Raw genomic sequence first — 23,859 nt, 5'->3', positions numbered from 1 at the left:
TCATACCTTCAGCCCTCCACTACAGCTGCCTCCATCCACACACACCCCAGTCTTGGGATTAGGACCCCCCAACATATCCACAGCTCTTACTGAGCCCCCCAACCAGAGCTTCACAACTCACCCCCTCTCCATAGACCTGTAACCATTGTCCGCAACCCAGTTTTCTGGCCTCATGCTCAACCCCGCCCTGAAGCTCCCCAAGTGTCCACACCCACAGACTTGCATTTCCAGACTCCTAGTTACTGCACTGAGAGCCCCCATATCGACTCCTGAGCACACACTGCATCTCCAGTGCAGCCGCCTGACCACACCCTCAGTCATGTCCTCAGCAAACATCTACTTCTACCTTTTATCCTAAGGCCTCCAGTGACCACAGCCTGGGCCCCTAAGGAACTACACCCCCTTTATATTTACCGCTGGCCTTAACACTGAAAACCCTCCCCAGTAACCACCCTCACCCGTCCCTAAGTTGCAATTTCTGGGACTGGTCCCACAGCCCCTACATTGTAATGACCGTGGGCCCACAATCCCAGGCCACACAGCATTCCCTTCCCTCCTTCTACTGCAGCCTCCCACCAGGGATCCAGAGACCCAGACCAAGGGTAAAGTCTGGGGGAGCTTGCGGGCCACAGATGCTTGTCCCAGGTGACTGGCAGGATCCTGCATCCAGTGCTCACTCTTGTCTGTGGGAAGGATTCTTGGTACTAATCAGGTGGAGTCCGGTCACAGGCCGTAGTCCCAGTAGTCTAGCAGGCCAAGGATGCAGCAGCCACGCCCAAGAACGGAGGCCACTCGCTGGCCCCCACTGGGACAGCTGGAGTCATCAATCAGCCGGCCTCGGAGGTGGGGGAGGAACGCCTGGGGCCCAGGGTTGGGCCGCTCAACTGGCTCGGTACCATCTGGGATTGGAACCCCTTCCAGGGCGCTTCCACCCCACCTCCTTCCTTATCATGCAGGATACGGATTAGGGTGGTCGGCGCCCGGGTCTCTTACCTGCTTCCACCTGGTGGCTGTTCCTGCAGTGCGTGTTCAGTTGACAGAAAGACGCTAGAATGGACCGACAGACGCGAGACCAGGCAGCTCCAAAGCTCTGCTCCCTGCCGGCTCCAGGGCGGGACTGCAGCCCGGGCGGTTCCGCCGTATTATCCCCTGTTTCTCGGTCTCCATAGAGACAGCGAGTCCCACCCCGAGGGCTGTCTCGGCGGGAGAATGACCAAGGTCACGCTGGCCCCACCCACCAGACCCCGCCCCCTCCGCGCTCCACGGGCTGGGGGGGGGGGCGGAGCTACTGTTTAAGCCTTGTCCAGTAGCTCCAGGGCAGCTCCATGGCTTTCACGCTGGGAGAGACCCGCTCCTTGCAGCTCTGGACATCCTCGGATGACCCCCTAATGGGAAAACAGCCTCATCCGGGGCTTCGTCCAAAGTTCAAAGCAGGCCTCCACCTCCACGGGGGAGATGAAGCTTCTCAGAGCCACAACCCAAGGCCATTTGGGAGCTGGAGCGGGAGGGGGTGGTGGAAGGGTACAGAAGGTGGGGGCGGGGGGGGCGGGAAGTTAGGCTGGGGAGCGAGAAGGCCCCTCCATCAATGGCATTGGGGTCTAGAGCTCAAGACCACAGCTTTCCAATTAACATGCAGCATCCCCAGGCACTGGGAGCAAGAGGGAACAATAAGCGAATCGAGTGACCAGCCCCAGAATCCTGGTACACCGACTGCCATCCCAACTGCAGGAAAAAGTTCCAGGACCTCTGGCGTCTGCGTACTCCTTTATTCCCATTCTACCCCGGTAGCAGCCTCGCAGTCTCTGCTCCTGCCTCCGGATCCAAAAGCCTGCTTTCCCTCTTCAAGTATAAACCCTAATCTTCAAGAAAAATAACAACCTCCAAGCAGCCTTCCGAGTACTTTCCACAACCAGGAGCTTTGTAATAGAGCGCCTTCAGTCCGTTCCATATGACAATCTGGGTGCTGACTCTCAATGTACGAGACCCTCCCACCCCACCCCTAGGCCTACTGACAATGGTCCAGCTCCAGGATGGCCTGTGGACCTTGCCATTAAGAAAGTATGCAGTAAGTCCACAAAAGCATTAAAAAAAATTTTTTTTATTGGAGCATGATGGCCGGTGGGGCGGGTATTGCTGAGTCATGGGAGAAGGGGTCCCATCCCGCCGACCGCAGGGGCTCCTAAAGTGCACTCCGTGCGGCGAGGGTGGGGGTTTTGCATAGAGAATCCGGGCTGGCCGCTACTCCTTGGCCCTCCTGCCTCTCCTCCTGACTAATCCAGGTCGGCCTCCGGGCTGCCCCGCGCCCCGGGCCTGCCGCTGCTCGGGCTCACGAAAACCGCCGGCGCACGCACCTGCAGCGCCAGCCCAGGCTCTCGGCCCCTGCCCCCTGGGGCGGCCAGAGCCGCGCTGCCGAGGCGGGTCTGTGCCACTGGAATCTCGTCCATGGACTCGGCTGATGCCGAGTGGTAGGCGCCTGCAGGCCCAGCGGCGTGCACTGGGCTGGCACCAGCGGAATCGGACAAGGAGCTGGAGCTGTGGCCTGGGGCCCGGGGCCCTGCAGGGATGGAGGAAAATGTGAAACTGGGGACTGTGACACTCTCGGGACCCTACCTTTCCTTCTTTCAGAGCTCAGGATACAGTCAGGAAGAGACACTCACCTGGCAGCCTAGGCAGCTGCGATTCAGGGTCCAAGGTCCCAGAGGTTGGCACCTTATATGCTCGCCGCTTCCTCTTTTTCTGCAGAGAGGGGAGAACCTGAGTCCCCCTTCCCTAGACTTGCACATCCCCCAAAGAAGCAGAGGAGTGGGGCAGGTTAGAGGGTTCTTTTCCATCCCCTTACTCCTGGGTAAGGAGGCCAGCACAGTCCCCCTTACCTGGGGTTGGATCCGGGGGGACAGAGCCCGAGTCTCTGGGGAAGAGGGTGGCAGGGCTTCCACTTGGCCTTGGGTAGCAAAGAACTGAGAAAGACTGAGGGGGAAGAGGAAGGATTGATCGCTGGATGGTCATTGTTCCCTCAAATCCCGCCCCACAGGAGGTCCTCTAATAAGCTTCTCTTCCTGGCACACAGAAAAGGGCATTGATTTTTCTAAGGGCATGCCAGTCTGGACCCAGACCTATACTTTGGCCTTGGTCTACCCCTTTTCCCCCACCTCAGATGTCCCTGCCATGCCAATGAGAGATGTCCAGGTGGCACATGCCCAGGCTGCACTCACTTGGCATTCACTGTGGCAGGCCTGGCCTGGCCAGGGGGTTCTGGGCGCACATGGCTGAAGGTCCTCATGTAGAACTCCATCTCCTGGGGAAGATGTGGGTCAGGGAGGCTGGGGGCCAGGTCTGGATCCAAGGCTTTCTGGGTCCTGAGCCCATCCCATCCTGTATACAATACCCCATCCTATACAGAACACCCCCTTCTCACTGGTCTCTCTGGCAAGTCTGCGTGCAGAGATCTATGACTATCCTCCAAGCTTTCCAGCTATACTGGGCAAATCCCTCTTGCAGGCCAAGGCTTAAAATACCCATTTCTGGACCTTACCCCTCCCTACCATCTGCTTTACTTCACCTAGTCAAACTTCCTCCAGGAAGCCCCCAGCCTCATAGGTTGAATGCACCCAGTCTGCTCTGGCCAAAGTGGGTGGTGGGGAAGCAGCTCTCAGAGTAACCTTCTCCTGTCCTTCTCTTCTCCCAGGGCTCCAGTCTCTAAACTGATTTTTACCCTTGCTGGGAGACTGGCTAGCCGCTCACATGCCGGAGTGTGGACCCAAGGCTGTGTGCATGATGGACTGGAGCTAAGTCCTCAAGGTACCAGCCACAATCTTGGCTACCTGGGACGGTGGGAGAGGTAGAAGCGGGCAGTGATGGGACTGGTGGGACAATGCGAGGTCTCCCCCACCTCAAAAGAGGAGGCATTAAGAAGTGGAGAAAAAACAGCACCACAGCCCCATCGGGGATCAGGCTTATAGGCAAGTTCTGTGTCTACTTTAATCACTGATCCTCACAGCCACACTGGGAGTGGCAGACCCAACCCCTGAAAGTACAGGGACCTGGGGCCAGGAGGTTACAGAAATGGGCTGGGCTACCATCCAGCACTCAGGACGCCCATGAGGATGCAGATGAGGAGACGAAAGCTAGGAAAAAGCCAACCTGAGTATGGAGGGTATAGGGCAGAGCCAGGACAACGATGCCCCACCCCCACCGGGTGGGGGAGGGCAACAGGACCAGCTGTCGCCTGCTCTGAAGTCGTTTCCATGGAGACCCAGGCGTCCTGACTAATGCAGAGATGACACTGTAACAGCAACACTGTCTCTAAAACAAGCCTATGTTTGGGGGCAACGGCTCCAGAGTGGGGCCCCTCCCGCATTCCTGCTCAGGGTGGGGGTGGGGAGGCTGCCTTCAGGGCCCTGGCAGATCTGGGGGACAAAGCCCAGCTGGTCCCATGCTGACTGTACAGACACAGAAACTGAGGCCCAGGGTAAGCCTCATCCCCAGTCAATGCCCAGGCTAGCCCTGTGAAAAGTAGTGTGTGTGGAGGGGCGGGGTGGGGGTGACAGCCTCATCAGAGGAACACTAGAAAAGGGGTCAGAGGCCAGCTGTGAGACTGGGGCTTCAAGGCAATGACTAGGACCTCCAGGTAACACTCAGGTCACATCTTTCCTCTTCCTCAGTGTGGACTCAGCACCCCTCCAGGGCCCAGCAGACAGGGGTAAAGCCTACCCTAGTGCCCCTGTGCTCCAGAAGTGGGTGGGGCAGGAAGGGTGGGAACAGCAGCAGCAGAGGATGGTCCCAGAAACCTGAGGGGCCAGGATGAGACAAGAGGCAGGCCCTAGCCAGCTGGGGAAGTTTTTGAGGGTATACCAAGGTGTCCCCACTCAAACCTCCTTCCCCTCATCACAGCTGTTCCCAGGATCCTCTCACAGAGCCCTTCAAAATGTGCACATTCAAAATGGTACCTCTCACCTCGGCACTGTCCTCTCTGCAATGGGACAAGCATATCCCTCCTCCCCCTGGGGAGGCCTCTCTCAGGTCACGTGCAGAGGATATTAAATGCCCTTGCTGCTTTTGCTGCCACACCTGACTCCCAAGCCTAGGCAGGCAGTGACTACAGGGCAGGGTTCTAGAGCCCTCCAGTCTAAGCATCCTAGGGCAAGCCCTGCCTCAGTGGGTACTGATTATGAAGCTTGAGAAAGTCCCTTGCCTGTGTTTCTGAGCCTGTCTCCTCTGTGAAGTGGGTATGGAGAAGATGCCCACTCCCAGGATGGCTGCCACTGCACTTAGATGGGTTCAGTGCCAGGCACCAATTTATGTATACAGTGATGTGGCAGGGGGGCTGCCACCAAAAGTCAGCATTCCCCCAGGCCTCCCAGGCCTGGGAGCCTGGCCCACCCCTAGCAATGACAACAGGAGAGGCGGGGTCCCAAGCCTTCTCCCAACCCGCCCACCAGCCTGTGTTTGCATCTAGTTGCCATGAGGATTTGGGATCCAGAGTTCAGCCTTCCCAGCAAGGCCTGCCTGGGCCCCCTGCCTTCCCAGTCCCTGGGGGCTCCAAGAACTGGACCACCCCCTCCCCCAGCTACTAACCTCAGGAAGCCACGGGGCGTGGGAATGGGGATAGACTGGTCAGGAGCTGGGCTGTTGGGTTCCTGCTTCAGAGTGCAAAGACCTTAACTCTGCCCAAACCCAACTTATTTAACCCTTCTTGGCCTCAACAGATTCATCTGCAACATGGGTACAGTCACATTACCTGCCTCATGGGATCTTTTAAAGATTAAATAGGGTAGTGGGTACAAGGGCTCAGGGGCATGGGGGTGGAGGGGTGTAGAGAACTCATGGCTCCATCCTCGTTACCTATTTGCTAGTCCATCCCTCTCCCTTCTACAACCCCAAGATGCTCGCTTGGAGGCTCCTACTTTCAGGCTCCCACATTCCTACCTCTAATACATGCCTGGAGCCTGCGCAGGAGTGTACATGGGGTCAGGGAAACACAGAGCTCCCTCTGGCTGTGTCCACTCAGCAGACACATGCTTAGTATAGGCTTGGCCTCGCTCCTATTGCCTCCAGCATCTCCTAATCCAGCTCCGGTTCCAGGCCTACTTCCCTTTGCCCTGTCTCATCACTGCTGCTTTCAACACAGCCCACAACCCCTCCCACACCCAGGCCCCAACACCCACCCCCTTAGCCCTCTGAGCCACTTCTATACCTGAATGGGCCGCATCTTGGGGGGACATGACTCGAGCTCCCTGTGGGCCCCCTTTGCCTCCTGTGGCAGGCGATGCTGCACGATGTACTCATAGGTGGTGAGCTTGTGCCACACTGAGGGGGTGAGGAGAGGGCTCAATGCAGTGGAAAGGGGATCCTAGAGTTCAGAAGGTAAGGGAGGGTGCCCAGCCCCAGCCTAAAATCACTGTCCCCAAATACACTAACCCATGAAGTGAGACCAAGGCACCACAGAAAGGCAGTACTAAGAAAGCTTCAGGGTTCTACAGCACAGCTGGTACCTCCCTGCGGCCTAGGGACCCCTATCCCCTGCAAGGCAGGCGTAGGTTTAGGGGTGTGTGTGTGTGTGTGTGTGTGTGTAGGCAGGGGAGGGGGCAACTTACTGAGATAAATGTGGAAGCAGAACAGGTGGCCCAGCAGGGCTGTGGAAAGCAGGCCCAGAAGGATGAGTAGGGCCGCCAGGGCCAGGATGGCAGGAGCCTGTGTCTCCACAGGGGCAGCGGGCAGGAACACAAACCATACATCTGTGTGATTCTTCAGGACTGCAAGGCACAGGCAGACTGCTCATCTGGGGCTATGACCAGTGACCGGAACAGACCCAGGGTTGGAGGGCGAGAGTGAGCCAGGAGCTGGAACTGACCTTCAAAGTGGTGATTGGTGCGCAGCTGCATGGGGTTGACAAAGAACTCCACAAAGACGTAAGTGGCCACCAGCACGAGGAGCAGGACACCCAGTAGGGCAGATGCCACACTGTGTAGAAAGAGCCTGGGCCCAGCCGTGGGCAGCTGTCAGCACCCAGGTGCTCCAGCTGGGTAAGGGCCCAGAACTCAGAAGGGCCCATGGATGGGAGGGGGACCCAGGCCTATAACCCCACATCCCCAACTCCTCATGCAGTCAATGGCTTAGGGCAAAGATTAATTTGGTAGGCTGCCCCAGCACGAAGAAGACCCCAAACCCATGCTTAGCAGTCCCAGGAGGCAGCCATCAGGAGCATCGCCCTCAGACCAGCCCACGCTAATGCACAGCACCCCTGCCGCGCCACATATGCAGACTCAGAGTCCCTGGCTCACACTCAGACCCATGCATCCCCAGCCAAAGGTGCGGCCTGTGTCTCGCTCTCACCGGTAGTTCCTCTCGCCCACGCAGTTGTTGAGCCACTTGCAGTGGTGGTCAAAACCGCATACACACTTGTTGCAGGCGCTGCAGTGCTTGGAGCGAGCGCTCCTGCGGGAAGGGGTGGGAGGGGCACAACGTGGTTGGCTAGCTTTTTCCGCACTTTCCCCGCAGACTGCTGGGCAGCGGAGGCGGCGGCAGAGGGACCCAGGGACCCAGACACCAGACCTGGAGCAGGTTATCCACCAGGCCCTCCGCTCCACCACGGAGCGTGGCGACAGGTGGCGTGCATGCCCTCTGGTGGCACTGCAAAGCAGAGCACCCACAGGAGGCCTCGCTTCTGAAAAGCCAGGGGACTCCAAGGCAGTAAGGAGTGGTTGGAAGGCTTTACACCTTCCCGCTCTGGGACTGCACACCTGCATGACGGTGGTATGAAATGGAAATGGGGGTTCCTTTCCAAGCAAGGACCCCTGAGCCCCGCCAGGAGACGGTGCAGGTCTGGGACCAGGCAATGCTGCTAGGTCCAGGGCATGCACTGGTTTTTTCTGAATTCTCCATTTTTTGAGTCCCTGCTTCCCTGCCAGTCTATGGGAATTTTACTGGCATTCTTCTAGAAAACCTCAGTCTGTCTGGGCTACCTAAAGAGAGCCAAAAGTAGAGGAGTAAGCTGACATCTAGATGAACACTTCACCGCAGGGGATGCAAGCCCAAAGGGTTGTGAAGGAGTGAGCTGCAACCCTTTCCCTCAGAACAATACGGAGTGGGTAGCCACTGCCATAGCATCCACTAAAGAACAATGCACTGACTGGTGCCTAGTGAAGGAAAGGATGATTGACACCAAACTCTCCAGTGCCTTAATGCCATTGGCTCTTACTCTGTCCTGTGGACACACCACCTTCAACAGTCTGCTGTTAAATCTTAAGATTAGAACTGTGGAGCTAGCCTTGCTTGGACCATACCCCCATCCCCAAACCCCTGCCTGAGGCTGGAAGCTCCAGGAGGGTAGGGAGGGGCCTAGGGAGGCAGTCCCGAACAGCCAAGGGGGTATGGGCTCTGCACGTTCTGACTGCCCTTCCCACTAGCAGTGTGATCTGGAAGAAGTTACTTGGCATCTCTGGGTCTCAGATTCCTCATGCGTAACTGAGGATAACAGTACAGGCTTGGGGGCCAAGCAGGCTGGGTTGTGAATCTGATTCTGCTATCCAACAGCAATATGACCTCAGGCAGGCCTCTCAGCCTTTTGCAGCATTGGGCTCTGCTGATGAAGATGCTGCCCACCCTGCAGGGTTGTTCATAAGCACTTAGCACATGATAAGTACTCAAGCATTAATTCCCCTCCTGCCCCCTCTGGAAATGCTTGTGAGAATTGCGGGGGGGGGAGGGTTGGGGCTTACTGGCAGAGTTAGTCATTAGGAAAGTCTGTGGCAGTGCCAAATGTTTCCTACTTTAACTGTTGGAAATGCCATTCCTCATCTTCTGTTTCCAATCTCTTTCTCCACCCAGTTCTCTGTCACTCTATCAAGATTCTTGACTAGGTAAAACACAAGGGTTCTGAGGCATCAGGATCACTCTAAAGCCTTGGGCCTGCCCCACTCTGCATGGAGTGCCCACTGGCAGTTTCCCGGGGCACACTTGCCACCCACACACCCTCAGCCCACACTCACTCACACATCTACGTCGCACAAGTTGCAGTGCAGATCTTCAATGACATGTGCGTGTTGGCTACGGTTGAAGACGGGCAGTGGCCCTGCATAGCTCTTGTCCCGCACATTGGCATCTGCTGGATCGATGGAGACAGCAGTCAGGTGAACCACGAGATGGCCAGCAAAGATGGCGCCCATGCACTGGCCCAGCAGGTTAAAGACTCAACTCCGCACTCTGCTGGCTGGAAGGCCCCTCCCCAACTTTCTGGAGCCAGACAACAGCTGGCTATCTCCATGTGACTCTCTCATGTGACTCTCTCTGCCTGTGCCACCTCCTACCTCCATCCCCACAAGAGCTTTCTTGTCAGACCTCTTCAGCATACCCATGCCCTAGATGGGAGAGAGGAGCCATCTGGTAACAAAGCTCACAAGCTACTGCCTACTGCTGCTGTGGGGCCCAACCAGAGGGCTCTGGCCTCACTCCTCCAGGACAGGCACAGGGGCTGGCTGATCTGACCTCAAAATCCAAATGATCTAGTTTCAGATGCTAAATGATGAAGTGAGACTGAAGGAAATTATCCTCTAAGGCCAAGGAACCCAAAATATAAATTCTAATTTTGTTTCTCTTGCCTTCATAGGAAGTCAACTCTGAGAGGGAAGCAGCCATCCTTTCTCAGCAACTGGGCCAGATGGAGAATCACTTGTAAACAGTGTCCCATATACCCAGCACCTCCCCTACTGGAGACCAGCTACTTGGAGACCTAGGGCTGAGGGTGCTAAGGTGACCTAACATATTCAGGGCCTGGCCAGGGGCAGCATGGCTAACTCCTGGAGCTAAAATATAGATCTTCTAGGACCTATCTGCTCAATGACTAGACCAAATACTGGGGACAAGTATGCTGACAACTTGCTTCAAAATCTAAATTAGTAAAAATTTGCCGAGAGACTTTACCCAGGCAGCCATTCACCATCTATCATACATCCAGTTATCCATCTGTCTACCCATCCATCCTTCCATTCTCTTGCTAACCAGGCAGACACCTTCCTTCCACCATTTATCCTCCCATCCATCGGCAGCCCAACCTCCTTTTTCTTTCTTCCTCCTCCTCCCAGTGGCTAAACTTCCCTACCTGTCTGCATGAGCAAGGCTCTGCCCTAAGGTGCTGTACCACAACTGAATTCGAGTCCCACAGACTATCACAACCTCTCTGTCCCTATGGCCCTTGCTGTAGCTCAGGCCTTCACCCCTTCCCTGGGTTATTCCAGTCTCCTGACTGTTCCTCCAGTCTGTGTGCCCTTGAGCCGGCCCTGCACTTGGTCCCGAAGTGAGCTTTGAATAGCTTAAACCTAAAACCTTGCCTGCTTCAATTTCTACAGTGGCTCTCATTGGCTCTCAAGTTAGTCTACTATTCCTATCACCAACCTCTACTCCTCACCCTTCCAGCCTCTCTTCAGACACACAGAATATTGAGCAAACATTTAGCTTCCTGGCTGCTCCAACACTCCTTCCCCTCCCCACCCCTTGGTTCATTCATTCAACTGAGGTCCTTGTCTACACCCGGCCCGAAGGGCAATAGGAAGAGCAAGACAGACTTAGTCCCTCACCCCAAGGAGCCTACAGTCAGGTGGGACCTAATATGTTAATCACATAATAGGTTGATTACAACAGAGGAAGTTCATGGGACTAAGTAACTATGGCCTCATTTAGTCTGATGGGATCCAGAAGGCTGCCCTGAGGACAGATCACCTCAGCTGAGACCTGGAGAGGAACAGACAAGAGGCAGGCACCTGGTAGGTAACGAAAGGAAAGGCGGGGCTTGGCTGGGTACTGGGAGCAACTGTACTTACTCCCACCATGAGTTATAACCATGTGGTTATTTTCCCGGCTTCCCAGGTACCCTGGTGGCCAAAACCCAGGTAATCCTGGGTGCTGGGTGTTCCCACTGCAGATCACGGGAGGAATGTTTCATGAAGCATTCTACTTAAGAGCACTGACTAAAGCCTGTTAGTCACCTCAGGGAAAGGCCAGTTTTCACAGAGCTGATGGCCCTGGGCCCGAGTGAACCAGGAAGCCCCCCAGTGACATTGTTGGTGTCTGAGGACAACAACCTTCTCTAGAGTCCTTCTCCACACACCTGTCCTTGTCACTCATCAGGGGAGGGCTCTGCAGTTTCCTAACAAAGCACACTTACTTTTCTAGCTCACACATTCCAGTGCTCACACGCACACTCCTGCACGTTCCTTGTCCTCTGGGACGCCGACAGGACTCTTCCTGCCAGACAGAGGATGAGGCCGAGAACCGGTGAGCTGGCAGAAGCTGCTCAGCCTGGTACAGCCGAGAAAGGAGCTGCTGACTCTATGCTCAAAGTTTTCAAATTCATCCCTGCGAACCTCCTTTAGCTCATTCTAGTCCTCCTCCCCCAAGAAGCCCAAGAAATCATTTTCGTGAAGTACACACACACACCAGGGCACACTCTCCTGGAGACCCACAGGCCAGACCCCCTTCGGGGGTCTAGGATGAGGACGATGAGGCCACCTGCTGCGCCCCGATCTCCCAGCCTGGTAGCCATGTCCCCTGCTCCCAGTTGTGAGTTGTGGCCACAACTGGGGCTGATACCACCAGGCTCAGGCAAGTTTGTGTTTGTTACGGTTCCCAGGAGCCTCCAGGGCATCTTTATCCCTCCTCTTGTCAACTCAACCTCACCCTAAGAATCTGATTTACAGAACCAAGGAGCTCCTAAACAGCCCCGGGTACAGCATAATTATTTGACCCTATATAAAACCACATTTTAAATATACCAGGAAACTTAGTATATAAAAGAATTCTACCATGACTCTTTTTGAAAAGTGAAAAAGTCTTTCGTAAATGGAATAATTACTCCCTAATTTATCCCGTCAAGCTCTGGACATAATTAGCTTTAAGGCTTATCTTCTGTGATCACTCTTGTGGTACCTCAGTTGATGAGGTTCCCAGCTGTGTGGGCTTTAAATGCTCCGAGGCACATTAGGTCCATCTGCTCACCCCATCAGGCCTAGAGGTTGGAAGCCAGGCTGGCAGGCAGCTAGCTGGTCCTCCCTGGCAGTGAAGGGGCCTGCCTGCACTCTCGGGGGCCCCAGAGCACAGCCGCTGGCCCCTGTCATGCCCTGTCCACTGCCCCAGTACTTCCAGGTACTACACTTTCCCAAGGATACAGCATAGCCAGCGGGCACCCAGTGGTGAGGCAAGAGGGGAACAAGGACCCCAAAGCCAATGACAGCGAAGAAGAGGTAGAGCAGCCAAGCCACAATCTGGAGCGGGTGAGGGGGCCAGCTCCACCCATTCCGACGGGACCGCTGGCCCTGCAGCTCCGGCGAGGGTCTGCTGGCCTGTGCGGGCGCCGTCCACACACTCTTCTCAGGAGCTGTCTTGTTGGAGGGCTTGTTGCAGATGTTCATCTCCAGAGGAAAAAAAAGTAGAGAGAGCGTTAACCTGAGGCCCGGGATGGAGCCCAGAACCCCATGCCTACAGCCAGGTTTCAGCAGCGGGAAGCAGGCTGGGACGTGAAGCCATCTCCCAGCCGGGGGGAACTAGCGCCCTAGGATGAGGACAACAGTTGGTGGGGGAGGGTGGTAGTGTAGCGCTCTTCTCAAAGCCCCAGAGCAAGCTCTGGCCCTGGCCCCCACCAAGACAAGGTAGGAGGGTCCAGGGTCTATTCAGGACACAGTGGGCCGCCTGTTACTCTAAGTAAGTGCTCCGTCTCCACAGCCATCAAAGTTAAACCCAGTAGGACATGTTGTCATCTGTTAACAGTATCAGGCTGAGGCCAGAGCTGTGAGAACACCTGCTGATTCTGTTAGTCATCTCTGTCCTGAGGTCCAAATGCAAGTGTCAGAAAGGGCCCCCTTACTCTTTGCAAGGGCAAACAGGGAGTAGGGGTGCTCAGAAGGGGGTCTGGCCTCTGTCCCGGGACCAGCACATACTCCCTTTAGGACAGGGGCCAGTGGGAGATCCTAAACGATCTTTCCTATGCCTCAGAAGGGCTGCCTGAGATTCTTAGCTGAGGAGGAGCCAGCATGCAACCGATAAGGGAGGATCCCTCCTTGCTTCACTCCCAGCAGGTGACCATGTTTCTCCAGGTAAACCGGGGCCTGGTGCACTGGGAACAGGAAGGTGAGCTGACACTCTTTGACTCACTTGAGATCTCACGGGAGGCAGAGCCTCCTTCAGAGGCTGACCACCAGGTGGCAGCACTCCCCCAGCCTCCAAGTCACCATCCTTCCATCTAAGAGGTGGCCTCCTGGCCAAAATTACAAGCAAGGCAGGCAGGTTGTGCAGTCATTCCAGAAGGAAGAGTCCCAACCCCACTATCTTCTGGGACTGAAGTGAGACTAGAGCCTGGGAAGGCAGTGCCACAACTGGGAGAACTCGTGGTACGAAGGCCAAGAGCAGGGGACAAAACCCAGGCGGCTGGACTCTACTTTTAGAAGGCCATGCCCGTGGGTCAGGAAGTCTGACTATGCCAGAAAGTACAGCAAACACCCCTCAGCAACATCTGCCAAGAACATCTTCCTCACTTCTCAGCCCAACGAAATGTGACTTGACCGTCAGAGCCCAATCTAAGCATCCAGGAAGCTTTACCTGATGCCCCAAGCAGATTCAGGGGGCTCTCATGCTTAGTCTTTATTGGGCAAGTCCCTCTGCCACTCGGAACACTGTGTCATCCCCCTGTTCTGCCAGTTTCTCCTAAGGTAGCAACAATACTGTGATTCACTCACCCCTATTCCCCACACACCTTCCCTCAAGCATCCACAACATACCTTGTACATAGTAGTTGCTCAGTAAATGTTTGCTGACTTGAAAACATCTGAAATAAAGGGAGATGCGGGTGCAATAAATGATGTGGAATCCTAGCCCATGCAAAACCATGGCCCACTCTGCCCTCAGTCTGCACAGCCACCATACAGACACCCCTCCTGCCCGAGCGCCCCCACCACTGGCTCTTACCCTGAATGCTGGACATTCGCACTTAGCCACTGCCCTTCATCACACCCGAGGCTTAGAGCCGCCTGCAAGTCAAGTCTGCCCTGTTCATCTCTGAGCTAAATGGAGTGGCCTTCGTTTTCTCTCAGGGACTCAAGTGGAATCCCTGGGTCATCTGCTTTGTCTTCAATAAGAAACAGTGAAAAGAAAGGTGAATAAAGAGCCCCAGCTTGGAGGAAACAGATTTAGGTTCAAGTCCTGGCTGAGTGGCTTGAGTTTCTTCATCTGGAAAACGGGGGGAGGGTAGGGATACAGGACTGTGTGTAGATCAGTGATCCTGTAAGAAAAGCCCTAACACAAAAATGCTCCCTAAATGACAGATATTGTAATTATCCTTAAAATAGCCCTCTGGCTTGTCCTCATTTCTCCAAAGGGAAGCAGCTGCATCTGATACTCTGTGAGGTTAATTTTCAAAGTGATGGGGTTGGTTGAAGCTGCTTTCTTAAACCAGTGGTCCTAAAGATCATGTTACCATGAGTTCTAGGCCACTGCATGGTCATTCTAACCATCTCACCTTTGATCAAAGGGACAAAGGTGATTTAAAAACAAAACAAAACAAAAAAAAAACTGGCACAACTTCATTTTCGATGTCCTCAGAGGTAACAAATCTTTGATTTCTGGAAACAGTCAAAGGTCATCAGGTGAAGTTTGGTGAACAGCCGAGCTGGGTGACTGCTCAGGGGCAAATCCTTGTGGCTTGCACCTCACTTCTCCAGTGATATCATCACCAGGGTAACTACTTCAAAGAGAACCCATGAATTGGGAGCCCTCCGCAAATCTCTGCAGCCCTACTCCTTAAGGAAGTTTCTAAAGAAAAGTGCAGAGACACATGGCTGACATGTCCCCACTACCCAGAGTGGGCTGGCAGTGGCCATAGGCATCCCCCAGTGCTGCTGCTTCCCTGATTACCTGACGTGGGAGGAGTCACCATCTGAGGACTTGAGGGTGGCTCTGACTCCAAACCAAGCGACCCTTGGCCCAGGGAGGGTGCTGCTCATATGAGACTGTGGGCACGGGGATGCTGCTACTGGGCCTAAAGCCCTTGCTCTAGTGGCAGCACTCCAGAGCAGACACCCAAGCTGGCACGCCACCTGCCCCCAAAACCTGGGCCCTTGTGGGGAAATTCTTTGGGCCCGAAGGACTTTGGTTAAAAGGGCTGAGAGGTCGGAGAGAATCCAAGATGGGGCCTCAAGCAGGGATGGGACCGAGTACTGTCACCAGACCCAGGAACTTCTGTGTCTCTTTCCTCTCGGCACTTCTCTAGGAGACCAGATTGAACGATGCATGGCTCTGCTCCCGGACAACTTGGCCAGCCTCTGCACTCACACACTGGCCCAGTCAGCACTTTGGGGGCCCAGCCCCCTGATTGCGCTGAAGATGTAAACACAGATGAGACCAGGCTCCTGCTTTCTGGGGGCCCAGACAGGGCAGTGGGTAAACGGGTCCTGCAAGGGCCACCCATTCAGTGTAACAGAACACAGGGTGGATGGGGGAAGGGCGGGCGTGTGCAAGGGATGGAGCCAGAGAGAGTTGAGTCCTGAGAAGCTGCAGGGTCAGATTCCATGGGGCCTAGGAGGCTTAGTACCCAAGGAAGCTTGGGTACTACTAAAGAGGCCACCAGGAGTCAAAGGAACTTTAAAGCAGGGGAATCACATAAAGGTGGTGGGTGTTTTACAAAATTTCTAGTCCTAGTGGGGAAGAGGGCATGAGCAAGAGGGGAAAGGGTGGGCCTGGGAAGGCAGCCGCCTTATGCTTGGGGAGGAACTGGTCAGGAGATAGAGGTCAAGCCACAAGGTCCCTTAGACTACCCAATGCCCCAGCTACATCTCTGGTGGGCTGAGAGGAATATATGAGCCTTAGTAAAAGACTTTTCATGTACCTTCTGCAGTCACAGAAACTGGTGGAGATGGAGGCACGACAAGAGTGAAGAGTGAAGAGGCCCCATGGAGTGTTATGGGCAAAGGTCCCCACCGCCTGGGTAAGCCAAGAACCCACCTGGCTTCTTAGGTGGCTTGGAGGGGGCTGTACAGGCCCCTCCCAGTTCTCCCAGTAAGGTGAAGGTCATTGTCCGGATGACAACAGTCTCTTCCTGTTAACACTCACTTGCTAAAACCCTAAAATAGCATTTTCAAAAGAAAGTTAGGTGACCTTAATTTATATGCCTGATTTAAATGAGGGAACTCTTTAACATTTCAAGCTCTCACTATGAACTGCAGAATCGTTATATGATTGATCCACCTCCCTCTTGCCCACTTCTGCTCTCACCCCCCAAACAAAAATAAAATTTTTTTGGAAATGCTGTTCTGAGATTCATGAACGGCACCCTCAAAATAACCAGAGGTGAAAAGTCCCAGCCCTGGGGAGGCAGTGGGCAACCCTGCATTCCTGCAAGCTGCCTTAGAATTTCAGAAAAAAATCAACTTAATTACTAAAGAGGATCTGTAGGAGGAGGCCACTGAACTGGGAGGGTAGAGTGATGGGGTCAGAGGAGAAGAAACTGGGCTGTTGAGGGGTACTGAGGGCCTGGGAGCCTGAGCCACCAACGGAGAGAGGCAGGTTGGAGCTAGACAAGAGGACTAGGCCTGGAGACAGAGCCAGGTTCTGGTTCCTGCCCTACGTCTCTCAGATTGGGCAACCCAGAGGCAAATTTCAGACCCACCTCTTTGGGTGTCTCCTTTACTCAGCTTTTTAAAAAAGTTAGCTGGGGGGCTGGGGGAGGGCACCTGGCTTCAACAGAACATGCAACTCTTGATCTCAGGTTTGTGAATTCAAGCCCCGTGTTGGGTTCACTTACAAAGAAAAAAAAAAAGTTAGCTGGAAGGCAATTTGGCAATGTCTACCAAACTTAAGAACACATACCCTTGGGCCCAGTCATTCCATTTCTAGATATTTATCTTATACATATGGTCACAAAGTACACAAAGAGTCACTGCAGTCTTGTTTGTAATAATAAAGGACAAAAAAAAAAAAAAAAATGTAAACTGACTGTGGGACATCCACACAGTGAAATGCTATACAACATCTGAACAAGGAGGAATGAAATGATCTTTGATACACAGTGAAGGGGAAAAGAAAGATGTGGGACAGCTAGTTGTAGAGCGTGCTACCAAGTGAGTAAAAACAAAGCAGGATGGAGAGATGTTTAAGTTTCTACTTGCACAGATTCTCTGTGGAAAGAAATGCAAGAAGACAGACACAGGGGCAGCCAGCCTCTGGGCAGAAGAGTCAGTGGCTGGGGTGAGAGAGATTTGCTTTGTGCACTGTTTGAATTTTTCTTCTAGCACATGCATTTAATGCTTTTGAAAAAAAAAAAATTATGTCAAATAATTGAGGAGTGTCACGTCTTACCCTCCAGGCCCCATTGTGCTACCATGCGGACCAAATGTGGGCTCCAGAGACCTGTACCACGCCTGACAAGCAAGGAAATCCCGCCTAACGACCATGCAAAAAGAATGTCCGGTTTTAGTTCAATGCTTTCTCACTCTCCAAAGCAATTCTGAATGGTTCATCTGCAAAGCTGTGAGGAACAGTCTTGTCAAAGCTGGAACCGGATCACCAGGCAGCACACCAGAGGAGCCGCTGGGCAGCACCTTGGTCCAGTCCTCAGCCAAAGGCAAGCTTTGCTTCCCATGACTCCAGAACCCAAAGGGAAGGTACACACCACGGGATGGTTTTGCTCACAGCCATCTTGCTTTTTGTTAAGAAAAGCTAGAGGATTTATGGTTGCCACCGGAATGATTTTCCATGGATACTTCTTACCATATTTTCATCTTTTTCCCCCCCCGGATCTGCTTTTAAAATAATTTTCACTAAGATTTAACAGATGCCCAATTTCAATCTAAACAGGAGCTGGAGAAAAATGTGGCATGGTGCACACTGTTTTACGATGTGAAAAGTCATTCACAGAAGAAGTTTGGGGGCAGATACTTTGTTTACAAAAATTCCTCATAGGTGTCAGAGAAGTCACTTGCCTTAAAATTCTGGGAAGTGGCACCAGTTTGACTAAAAGATGCACATCATAACAAGGCCCAGAAAATAAACTGGAACTTCAAGCTGTTCTCCTAGTCTTTGCCAATCACTGTTCTGAGATCTAGCTGGGCTCCTCGCATAAACAACATGCAGAAGTTTGATGCTAGAGCAAGAAAAGCCTGAAACCTCAATCATTCCTGAGTTGACATGGTCCGAAAACATTGTCTGTACCATTCTCCTCCTGAAGCAACCACTGCAAACAGTTTGGGGTTCAAGTGCAGTCAGGGAAAGGGGACAAGAAGGGTGGAGTAACATGGAGTGAAAACAAGGCCACTGAGGAGCCAAGGGTTGTTGATTTTAACCAGGAATTCAACTCACATGATTGTAGGAGCAAGCCCTAAGGAACACCCACCAAGAAACAGTCGTTAAGAACAAAGTTGTGTCAAAACAAAGGAAGAAAAACAAAAGGAAAAAAAAAAACCAAACCTGGCTAATTAAGCACCAATGTTGCCTTTACTGCAGCTTGTGTGATTATCTGTTTACAAACCCATCTCCCACAGCGAACCACCAGTTCCACAAAAGCAGAGACCACCCTTCACCTATCTCTAAATCCAACTCTCCTTCAATAAGAAAAATTACAGCATTTCTTACCATCTCTGCTGCCATCACCCTAATCCAAGCCTCCATCATTACTCCCCTATCGTTTCAGTGATAATACTACCATTTAGAGGGTACTTTTTCTGTGTGGGGGCACTGCTTTAACTGCTTTGACAGAATTCATTTATAAACCCTCACAACTCAGAGAGCTCAGAGACCTCCTCCATCACTGGTCTCCATGGGCTGATCCATCACTTTGTCTCTCATAAACAACATGCGGAACAACATCTCCCTTTCACAGATGAAGACACTGGGTCTCAGAGGGACTAACTTCTAGGAGACACAGCTAGCCTGGCAGAATTAGGATGGCCCTCAACTGACTTAGTGTGTGGTCATAAGGCGCTGCCTACAGCAGCCAGAGGAAGGTGAGCGTTTCAAAATTTCAGACTCTTCCAAACTTTTCAACGGTTTCCTCCCGCGGCTGGTATAAAATTGAAACCCCCATTACACCCTGCAATGCTCCCCTCCCCCTTTCTATTCCTTAATGGTACTTTGCTGTCCCTGGACCTTTGCATTTGCTTTTCCCTCTTCCACAAACACCCTTACCCTACTTACAATGCTGGTTTCTTTTCAACCTTCAGGTCTTAGCTTCAAAGTCACGTTTTACAGCAGACCCTGCCTGACCACCACCCCCGCCCCCTCCATTACATCACCAGAGCACTTATCTCGACCTAAAATCACTTTTGTCTTCTATCTGGTGCCAGCACACACACACACACCCCACCCGCAAATACTCTGTGGGTTCTGGAGATAGCCGTTTCTTGGAGTCCTCCGTGGCCTGGCGTCTGGCACACAGTAGGCGCTCAACGCAGATATGTGAACCTGATGAATGCTGGAAGGAAGCCCCGCGCTCTGGCCGGTCCCTGGAGTCCAAGCCACGGGCTCCAGGCCCAGGTGAGCGCAGAGCACGGCGGGGCGGGGGCAGCCACAACCCTTGTGGCTCAGGCCAGGCTTCCAGGTGAGGGCGGCGATGGGGGCTCCTCACCTGCGCGTCGCGGCGACCGAGCCAGATCGGCCCTGCCAAGGTCACCCAGTGGTTCAGCCCCCGCGCCTGGACGTCCACCCTCCAGGGCGGCAGCACTTCAGACTCTCGCAGCGGATATGATCCCCGGGACCAGACGGCGCCGCAGCCCGGAGCAGAGCCCCATCCTGGGCCGCGCGACGGTGGCTGGGCCAGCAAGTCCCCGGGATCCTGCTGGAGCAGGCTGGTGGTACGGCCGGGCCAGGCCGCCGCGGGCTGGAACTCTTCAGGCGCTGGGCCCGTTCCCCTGGCAACCGCGCAGGCTACGGCGCCCCACAGCGGCCAAACCGCGCTGCGTTGCTTTGCACGGGCATCGAGCCTGGGGAGGGGCCCATCAAGGACCCCTAGAACCCCCGCTGACCCCTTTCCCCATTCCCTTTCAATTTTTCTCCTCAAAAACCCATCCCCGCCCCCCCCACCCCCCATCCCACAGATGTCTTCTCGAAATCCTAACTTGTCCCCAAAACGACACCCTTCAGTTAGACCACCACTCTCAGGGAGAACTCCCCCACCCCCCCTGCAGTCAGCCTGCACACTTTATGAGTAGGTGCCGGCACTGGACATTCCATGGGGAACACTCATGAGATCCCTGCCCTTCAGGGAGATTATAGGGTAAGAGAAAGACAGGTACAGCCAATATGCAGGTTTCCCCATAATATAAAGTGTGAAGTGTAAGAGCAAAATATATAGCACAAAATATCTCCTTTTTGTATTTCTTTTAATCAGATAATATCTTACTGTGAGCTCCCATCCTCCAGGCTGGTAGGAAATGCAGTCTTAGCCTCCACTGGGCTCTTCTTACCCAGGTTATTCCAAGGACTCAGGATCTCCTGCAGCAGCAGTCTGAGAAGTCACAAGCCCTCTCTGGTGCTGAGGCCTCGGCCATTGTCCCAATCACAGGACTTCCAGGGTCGGGCTCTGAGGGGCCATGCCTGCTGCCCCAAGATTGCCAGGGACAGGGGCACGTGAGTGGCTCAGTCAGGTAAGCCTCTGCCTCTTGATTTGAGCTCAGGTCATGATCTCAGGGTCTTAGAATCAAGGCCAACATTGGGCTCTGCACTCAGCAGGAATTCTGCTGGAGATTCTCTCCGCCTCTCCTCTCACTCTCTTAAAAAATAAATAAATAAAATAAATCTTAAGGGAAAAAAAAAAAAAAAAGATTGCCAGGGACAGGTGCCTGCTTCCTGGGTCCCAGGGCCTGAAGACTCTCTTTCCTGGACCTGACTTCCCTGAAAGCCAGGGAGCACTGGAAATGGACTCTCTCATGAGCTCAGGCTTTCCCCCGCCCCCAAAAAAACAATGAAGAAACTTTATCTTCTGCCAGCAGTCCGATGCATATCTCCAAGGCCCTAAAATGGTGAGCAGCTAGCCGGCTACCTGCTCATAACAGGTTGGACAGAAAGCATCCCTATGCCTAAAATGTATGAGCAACATAACAACTCCTGCTTTGTCAAAAGTCAGTTGTGAGTCATTGTGCAAATGATTTAATCTCTCTACCATATAAATTCTTGTTTCCAGGCCTGATAAACTCAAACTCGGTGTGGAATAAATATCACTGCTACTCTGGCCTCAGAAATACAAGATGATTTCTCTTGTTAAGATGTCAATCAAGATGACTCTTTACCTGGAATTGAAGGACCTTAGGGTCCAACAGAGATGATGACCCAGAAATCAAGGTAGAGGATGAGCCCATTTATGCCCATAGGGAAGGGAGAGAATCTGAGAGTCACAGCCATCTAGGCCCTGGGTCCACCTACCTCCCAGGCATGTCTCCTGGATGTCCCATGGGCATATAAATGCAACATATCCCTATATACCCTTTCTGTCTCTGCCACAAAGTTGTTCCTTCACTCACGCCCTCCAAAGGGCACCACTAACTACCCAGTCTCCTCCTGGTCTTTGCCCATCTAAACCAGATAGTTCCCAAGACTAGGCAGCATGTCCAGTGTCCATTCCTCCCACTCCACTCCAGTCCGGACCACCAGCATCTTACTTGCTGATTCTGCCCTAGCTTCCTAACAACTGCCTGCCTACATCCAGACCATTCTTCTCCCAGTTGCTGGGCTTATCATTCTCTCCATATTTTTTTAAAGATTTTATTTTGGGGGCGCCTGGGTGGCTCAGTTGTTAAGAATCTACCTTTCGCTCAGGTAATGATCCCAGGGTCCTGGGATGGAGCTCCACGTCAGGCTCCCTGCTTGGCGGGAAGCCTGCTTCTCCTCCTCCCACTCCCCCTGCTTGTATTCCCTCTCTCGCTGTCTCTGTCAAATAAATAAAATCTTATAAAAAATTTATTTTTAAGTAATCACTACACCCAACATGGGGCTCTAACTTACAACCCCAAGATCAAGAGTCACACGCTCTATTGACTGAGCCAGCCAGGTTCCCCCTTTCTCTTTATTTGTTAAAGTGGGTTGTAGTCTGAGTAATGGCCTCCCGAAGGTGTCCACATCCTAATCTCTGAAAGCTATGAATATGTCACTTTACCAGGCAAAAGGGACTTTGATTAAATTAAGGAGATTGAAATGATGGAGATTATCCAGGATTTTCCAGGTCAGCTCACTGTTGGTCATAGGGCCCTTATGAAGGGAGGCCCAAGGGTCAGAATGGGAAAAGGTGATGTGATAATGAAAGCAAAGGTCAAAGAGATATGACAACACTGTGCTACTGGCTTTGAAGGTGAAGGAAGAAGCCAGGACCTGAGGAATGCAGACAGCCTCAAGGCTGGAAAGGGCAAGGAAACAGATTGTTCCCAAGAGCCTCCAGAAGGAGCAAGCCTGCTGACACCTTGACTTTAGCCCAGTAAGACCCACTTCAAGCTGCTGACGTCCAGAACTGTAAGATAAAAAATGTGTATTATTTTAAAATATGTGTTGTGGCAACAGCTTATTGTAGCAATAGGAAATTAATACAGTGGGTTTCAAATAGGGTTAAATACACATACAATGAATTAAAACAGGTCTCATTTGAAACAAAAGTCCAAGGGGCAGCTCAAATTCCCTCCATGCCTGTCTGCATGATTCCAAGCCAGGCTCTCTGAGAAAAGGACTCCCTCTGGCCAAATTGCTTTTTATTTATTTATTTAATTAATTTTATTAAGCTCTACACCCAATATGGGGCTCAAACTCATGACCTCAAGATCAAGGGTAAATGTCTACCAGTCATGTACCCTTGGTCAAACTTGCTCTTTAAAAGCACAGGCAGTTTGAGCATAGTCTTCCAGAGTCTGTCAACATAGTGAGGTATCCAATCCAGAACCTGACACCACCCAGGGCATCACCTACTAAAGAAAGCAAGCAACACGTTGCCCACTCCCGTAGCAGAGAAACCTTCTCAATATGAAAATAACATCTGATAGGTCTTTCGTGTAAGATACTTCCAGGGGTCCCTTTTGCATTTAGGATGAACTAAAAGACCACAACATGGCTACCAAGGACTTGAAGAACAAGTTCCTGTCCACCTCTCCAGCCCTGTCCTCTCTGAGGATTACGAAGCTCCTAGAACCTACAGCATTTGCTGCCACCCCCAGGCCTTTCCCCACAGGGTTCCCTTTACTTGGAGTGTTGTCTTAGCTCCTCCTGCCCCTTTGGCCAATTTCCATGAAAATGTGAGGCCCACTTTTCTGGAACAGAAGTCAGCCCCTGGGGCAGAACTTGTTCCTGTCCACAATGGTTGCCCCACAAGGTCAGTCTGCCCAGGGTGGAAGAGACCAAGCTACAGGGAGAAAAGGCCCAATTGTGGTTTTAAGGGCTTGCACACCCTTAAAGATTAAAAAACCCCCATGCCCTGTGCCAAGCCAGCCCATCCTTCATTAGAGCCATTGTGCACCTGGGCCCCTCCAAGACCTGTCACTCATCCCAGGGCAGGTCTATAGTTTACCAGTTTCAATCTCAGCTCTGCCATCGCCAGCTGGGCAAACTCGTTCACCTCTGTGAGTCTCAATTTGCTCCTTTGGTGAAATGAAGGTAACTAGCTACAACACAAGTGTGATGAGGACTGAAATTGTGCTCGTACTACTAAAGCACATGGAGTGTTCAGCTGGTAGTAGACATCCATACGTATCATCTAGACCTTGCTTATCTTTCCATCAGGAAGATGATGCTATCCATTTCATCAACTAATAAAATTAAATTTTAATTGTCAAATTAGCCCAGGTGGGATGTGGCCAGCCATCGCTCTCATTCTCTGGGTCCACTTTGTCTGGGTCACAGTACACTTTCCAATGA

General features: G+C 52.8%; 2 protein-coding genes and 1 long non-coding RNA gene across 11 annotated transcripts in view; 2 read left to right on the top strand and 1 right to left on the bottom strand.

The window, feature by feature from the left end:
- Nucleotides 1-6,882, top strand: part of LRRC36 (leucine rich repeat containing 36) — a 78,038-nt gene extending 71,156 nt beyond the window's left edge. The window contains exons 15-16 of one of the 2 annotated variants that reach the window (XR_009348626.1): nt 3,686-3,798; nt 6,751-6,882. Coding sequence is in view for 1 of the 2 variants with exons in the window: in XM_059151727.1 (XP_059007710.1) it covers nt 3,686-3,705 (20 nt within the window). In the remaining variant the exon portion in view is untranslated. Of the gene's footprint in view, nt 1-3,685; nt 3,893-6,750 lie in introns of those variants that run through there. The other variant, XM_059151727.1, reaches the window with a different exon arrangement.
- ZDHHC1 (zinc finger DHHC-type containing 1) lies at nt 1,048-19,895 on the bottom strand. 8 transcript variants are annotated; one of them, XM_059151764.1, is made up of 14 exons: nt 19,598-19,891; nt 17,335-17,418; nt 15,982-16,100; nt 13,764-13,810; nt 12,159-12,401; nt 8,992-9,167; nt 7,333-7,434; nt 6,851-6,975; nt 6,594-6,752; nt 6,194-6,306; nt 3,213-3,295; nt 2,874-2,967; nt 2,658-2,736; nt 2,085-2,554 (listed from the first exon to the last, which is right to left on the bottom strand). In XM_059151764.1, exons 4-14 carry the CDS (start codon nt 13,770-13,772, stop codon nt 2,271-2,273), a joined length of 1,467 nt encoding a protein of 488 aa, XP_059007747.1. In that variant the 5' UTR covers nt 13,773-13,810; nt 15,982-16,100; nt 17,335-17,418; nt 19,598-19,891; the 3' UTR covers nt 2,085-2,270. The 8 variants fall into 8 exon arrangements, with proteins under 8 accessions (XP_059007750.1, XP_059007747.1, XP_059007746.1 ...); XM_059151763.1 differs by lacking the exon at nt 17,335-17,418; XM_059151767.1 differs by lacking the exons at nt 2,085-2,554; nt 15,982-16,100; nt 17,335-17,418 and adding an exon at nt 1,048-1,193 and having other exon boundaries at nt 19,598-19,884.
- On the top strand, nt 9,162-21,889 carry LOC131817915 (uncharacterized). Its single transcript, XR_009348632.1, has 5 exons — nt 9,162-10,757; nt 15,251-15,964; nt 17,342-19,506; nt 20,360-20,615; nt 21,152-21,889. It is a non-coding gene; the product is annotated as an uncharacterized LOC131817915 (long non-coding RNA).
- Nucleotides 21,890-23,859: the final 1,970 nt, after the last annotated feature.

The sequence above is a fragment of the Mustela lutreola genome, chromosome 16, assembly GCF_030435805.1.
Source record: "Mustela lutreola isolate mMusLut2 chromosome 16, mMusLut2.pri, whole genome shotgun sequence".
Lineage (NCBI taxonomy): Eukaryota > Metazoa > Chordata > Mammalia > Carnivora > Mustelidae > Mustela > Mustela lutreola.
Note: the sequence above shows the minus strand (reverse complement) of the source record. Positions and strands in the feature narration are given on the sequence as shown.

What these genes read in the sequence shown, in the direction of transcription:
- ZDHHC1 (XM_059151764.1), bottom strand. An exon ending in CCTGCCACAGTGAATGCCAA is followed by an intron (nt 2,968 to 3,212) that starts GTGAGTGCAGCC and finishes CTTCCCCCTCAG; the next exon opens with TCTTTCTCAGTTCTTTGCTA. An exon ending in GCAGCTGCCTAGGCTGCCAG is followed by an intron (nt 2,555 to 2,657) that starts GTGAGTGTCTCT and finishes CCATCCCTGCAG; the next exon opens with GGCCCCGGGCCCCAGGCCAC.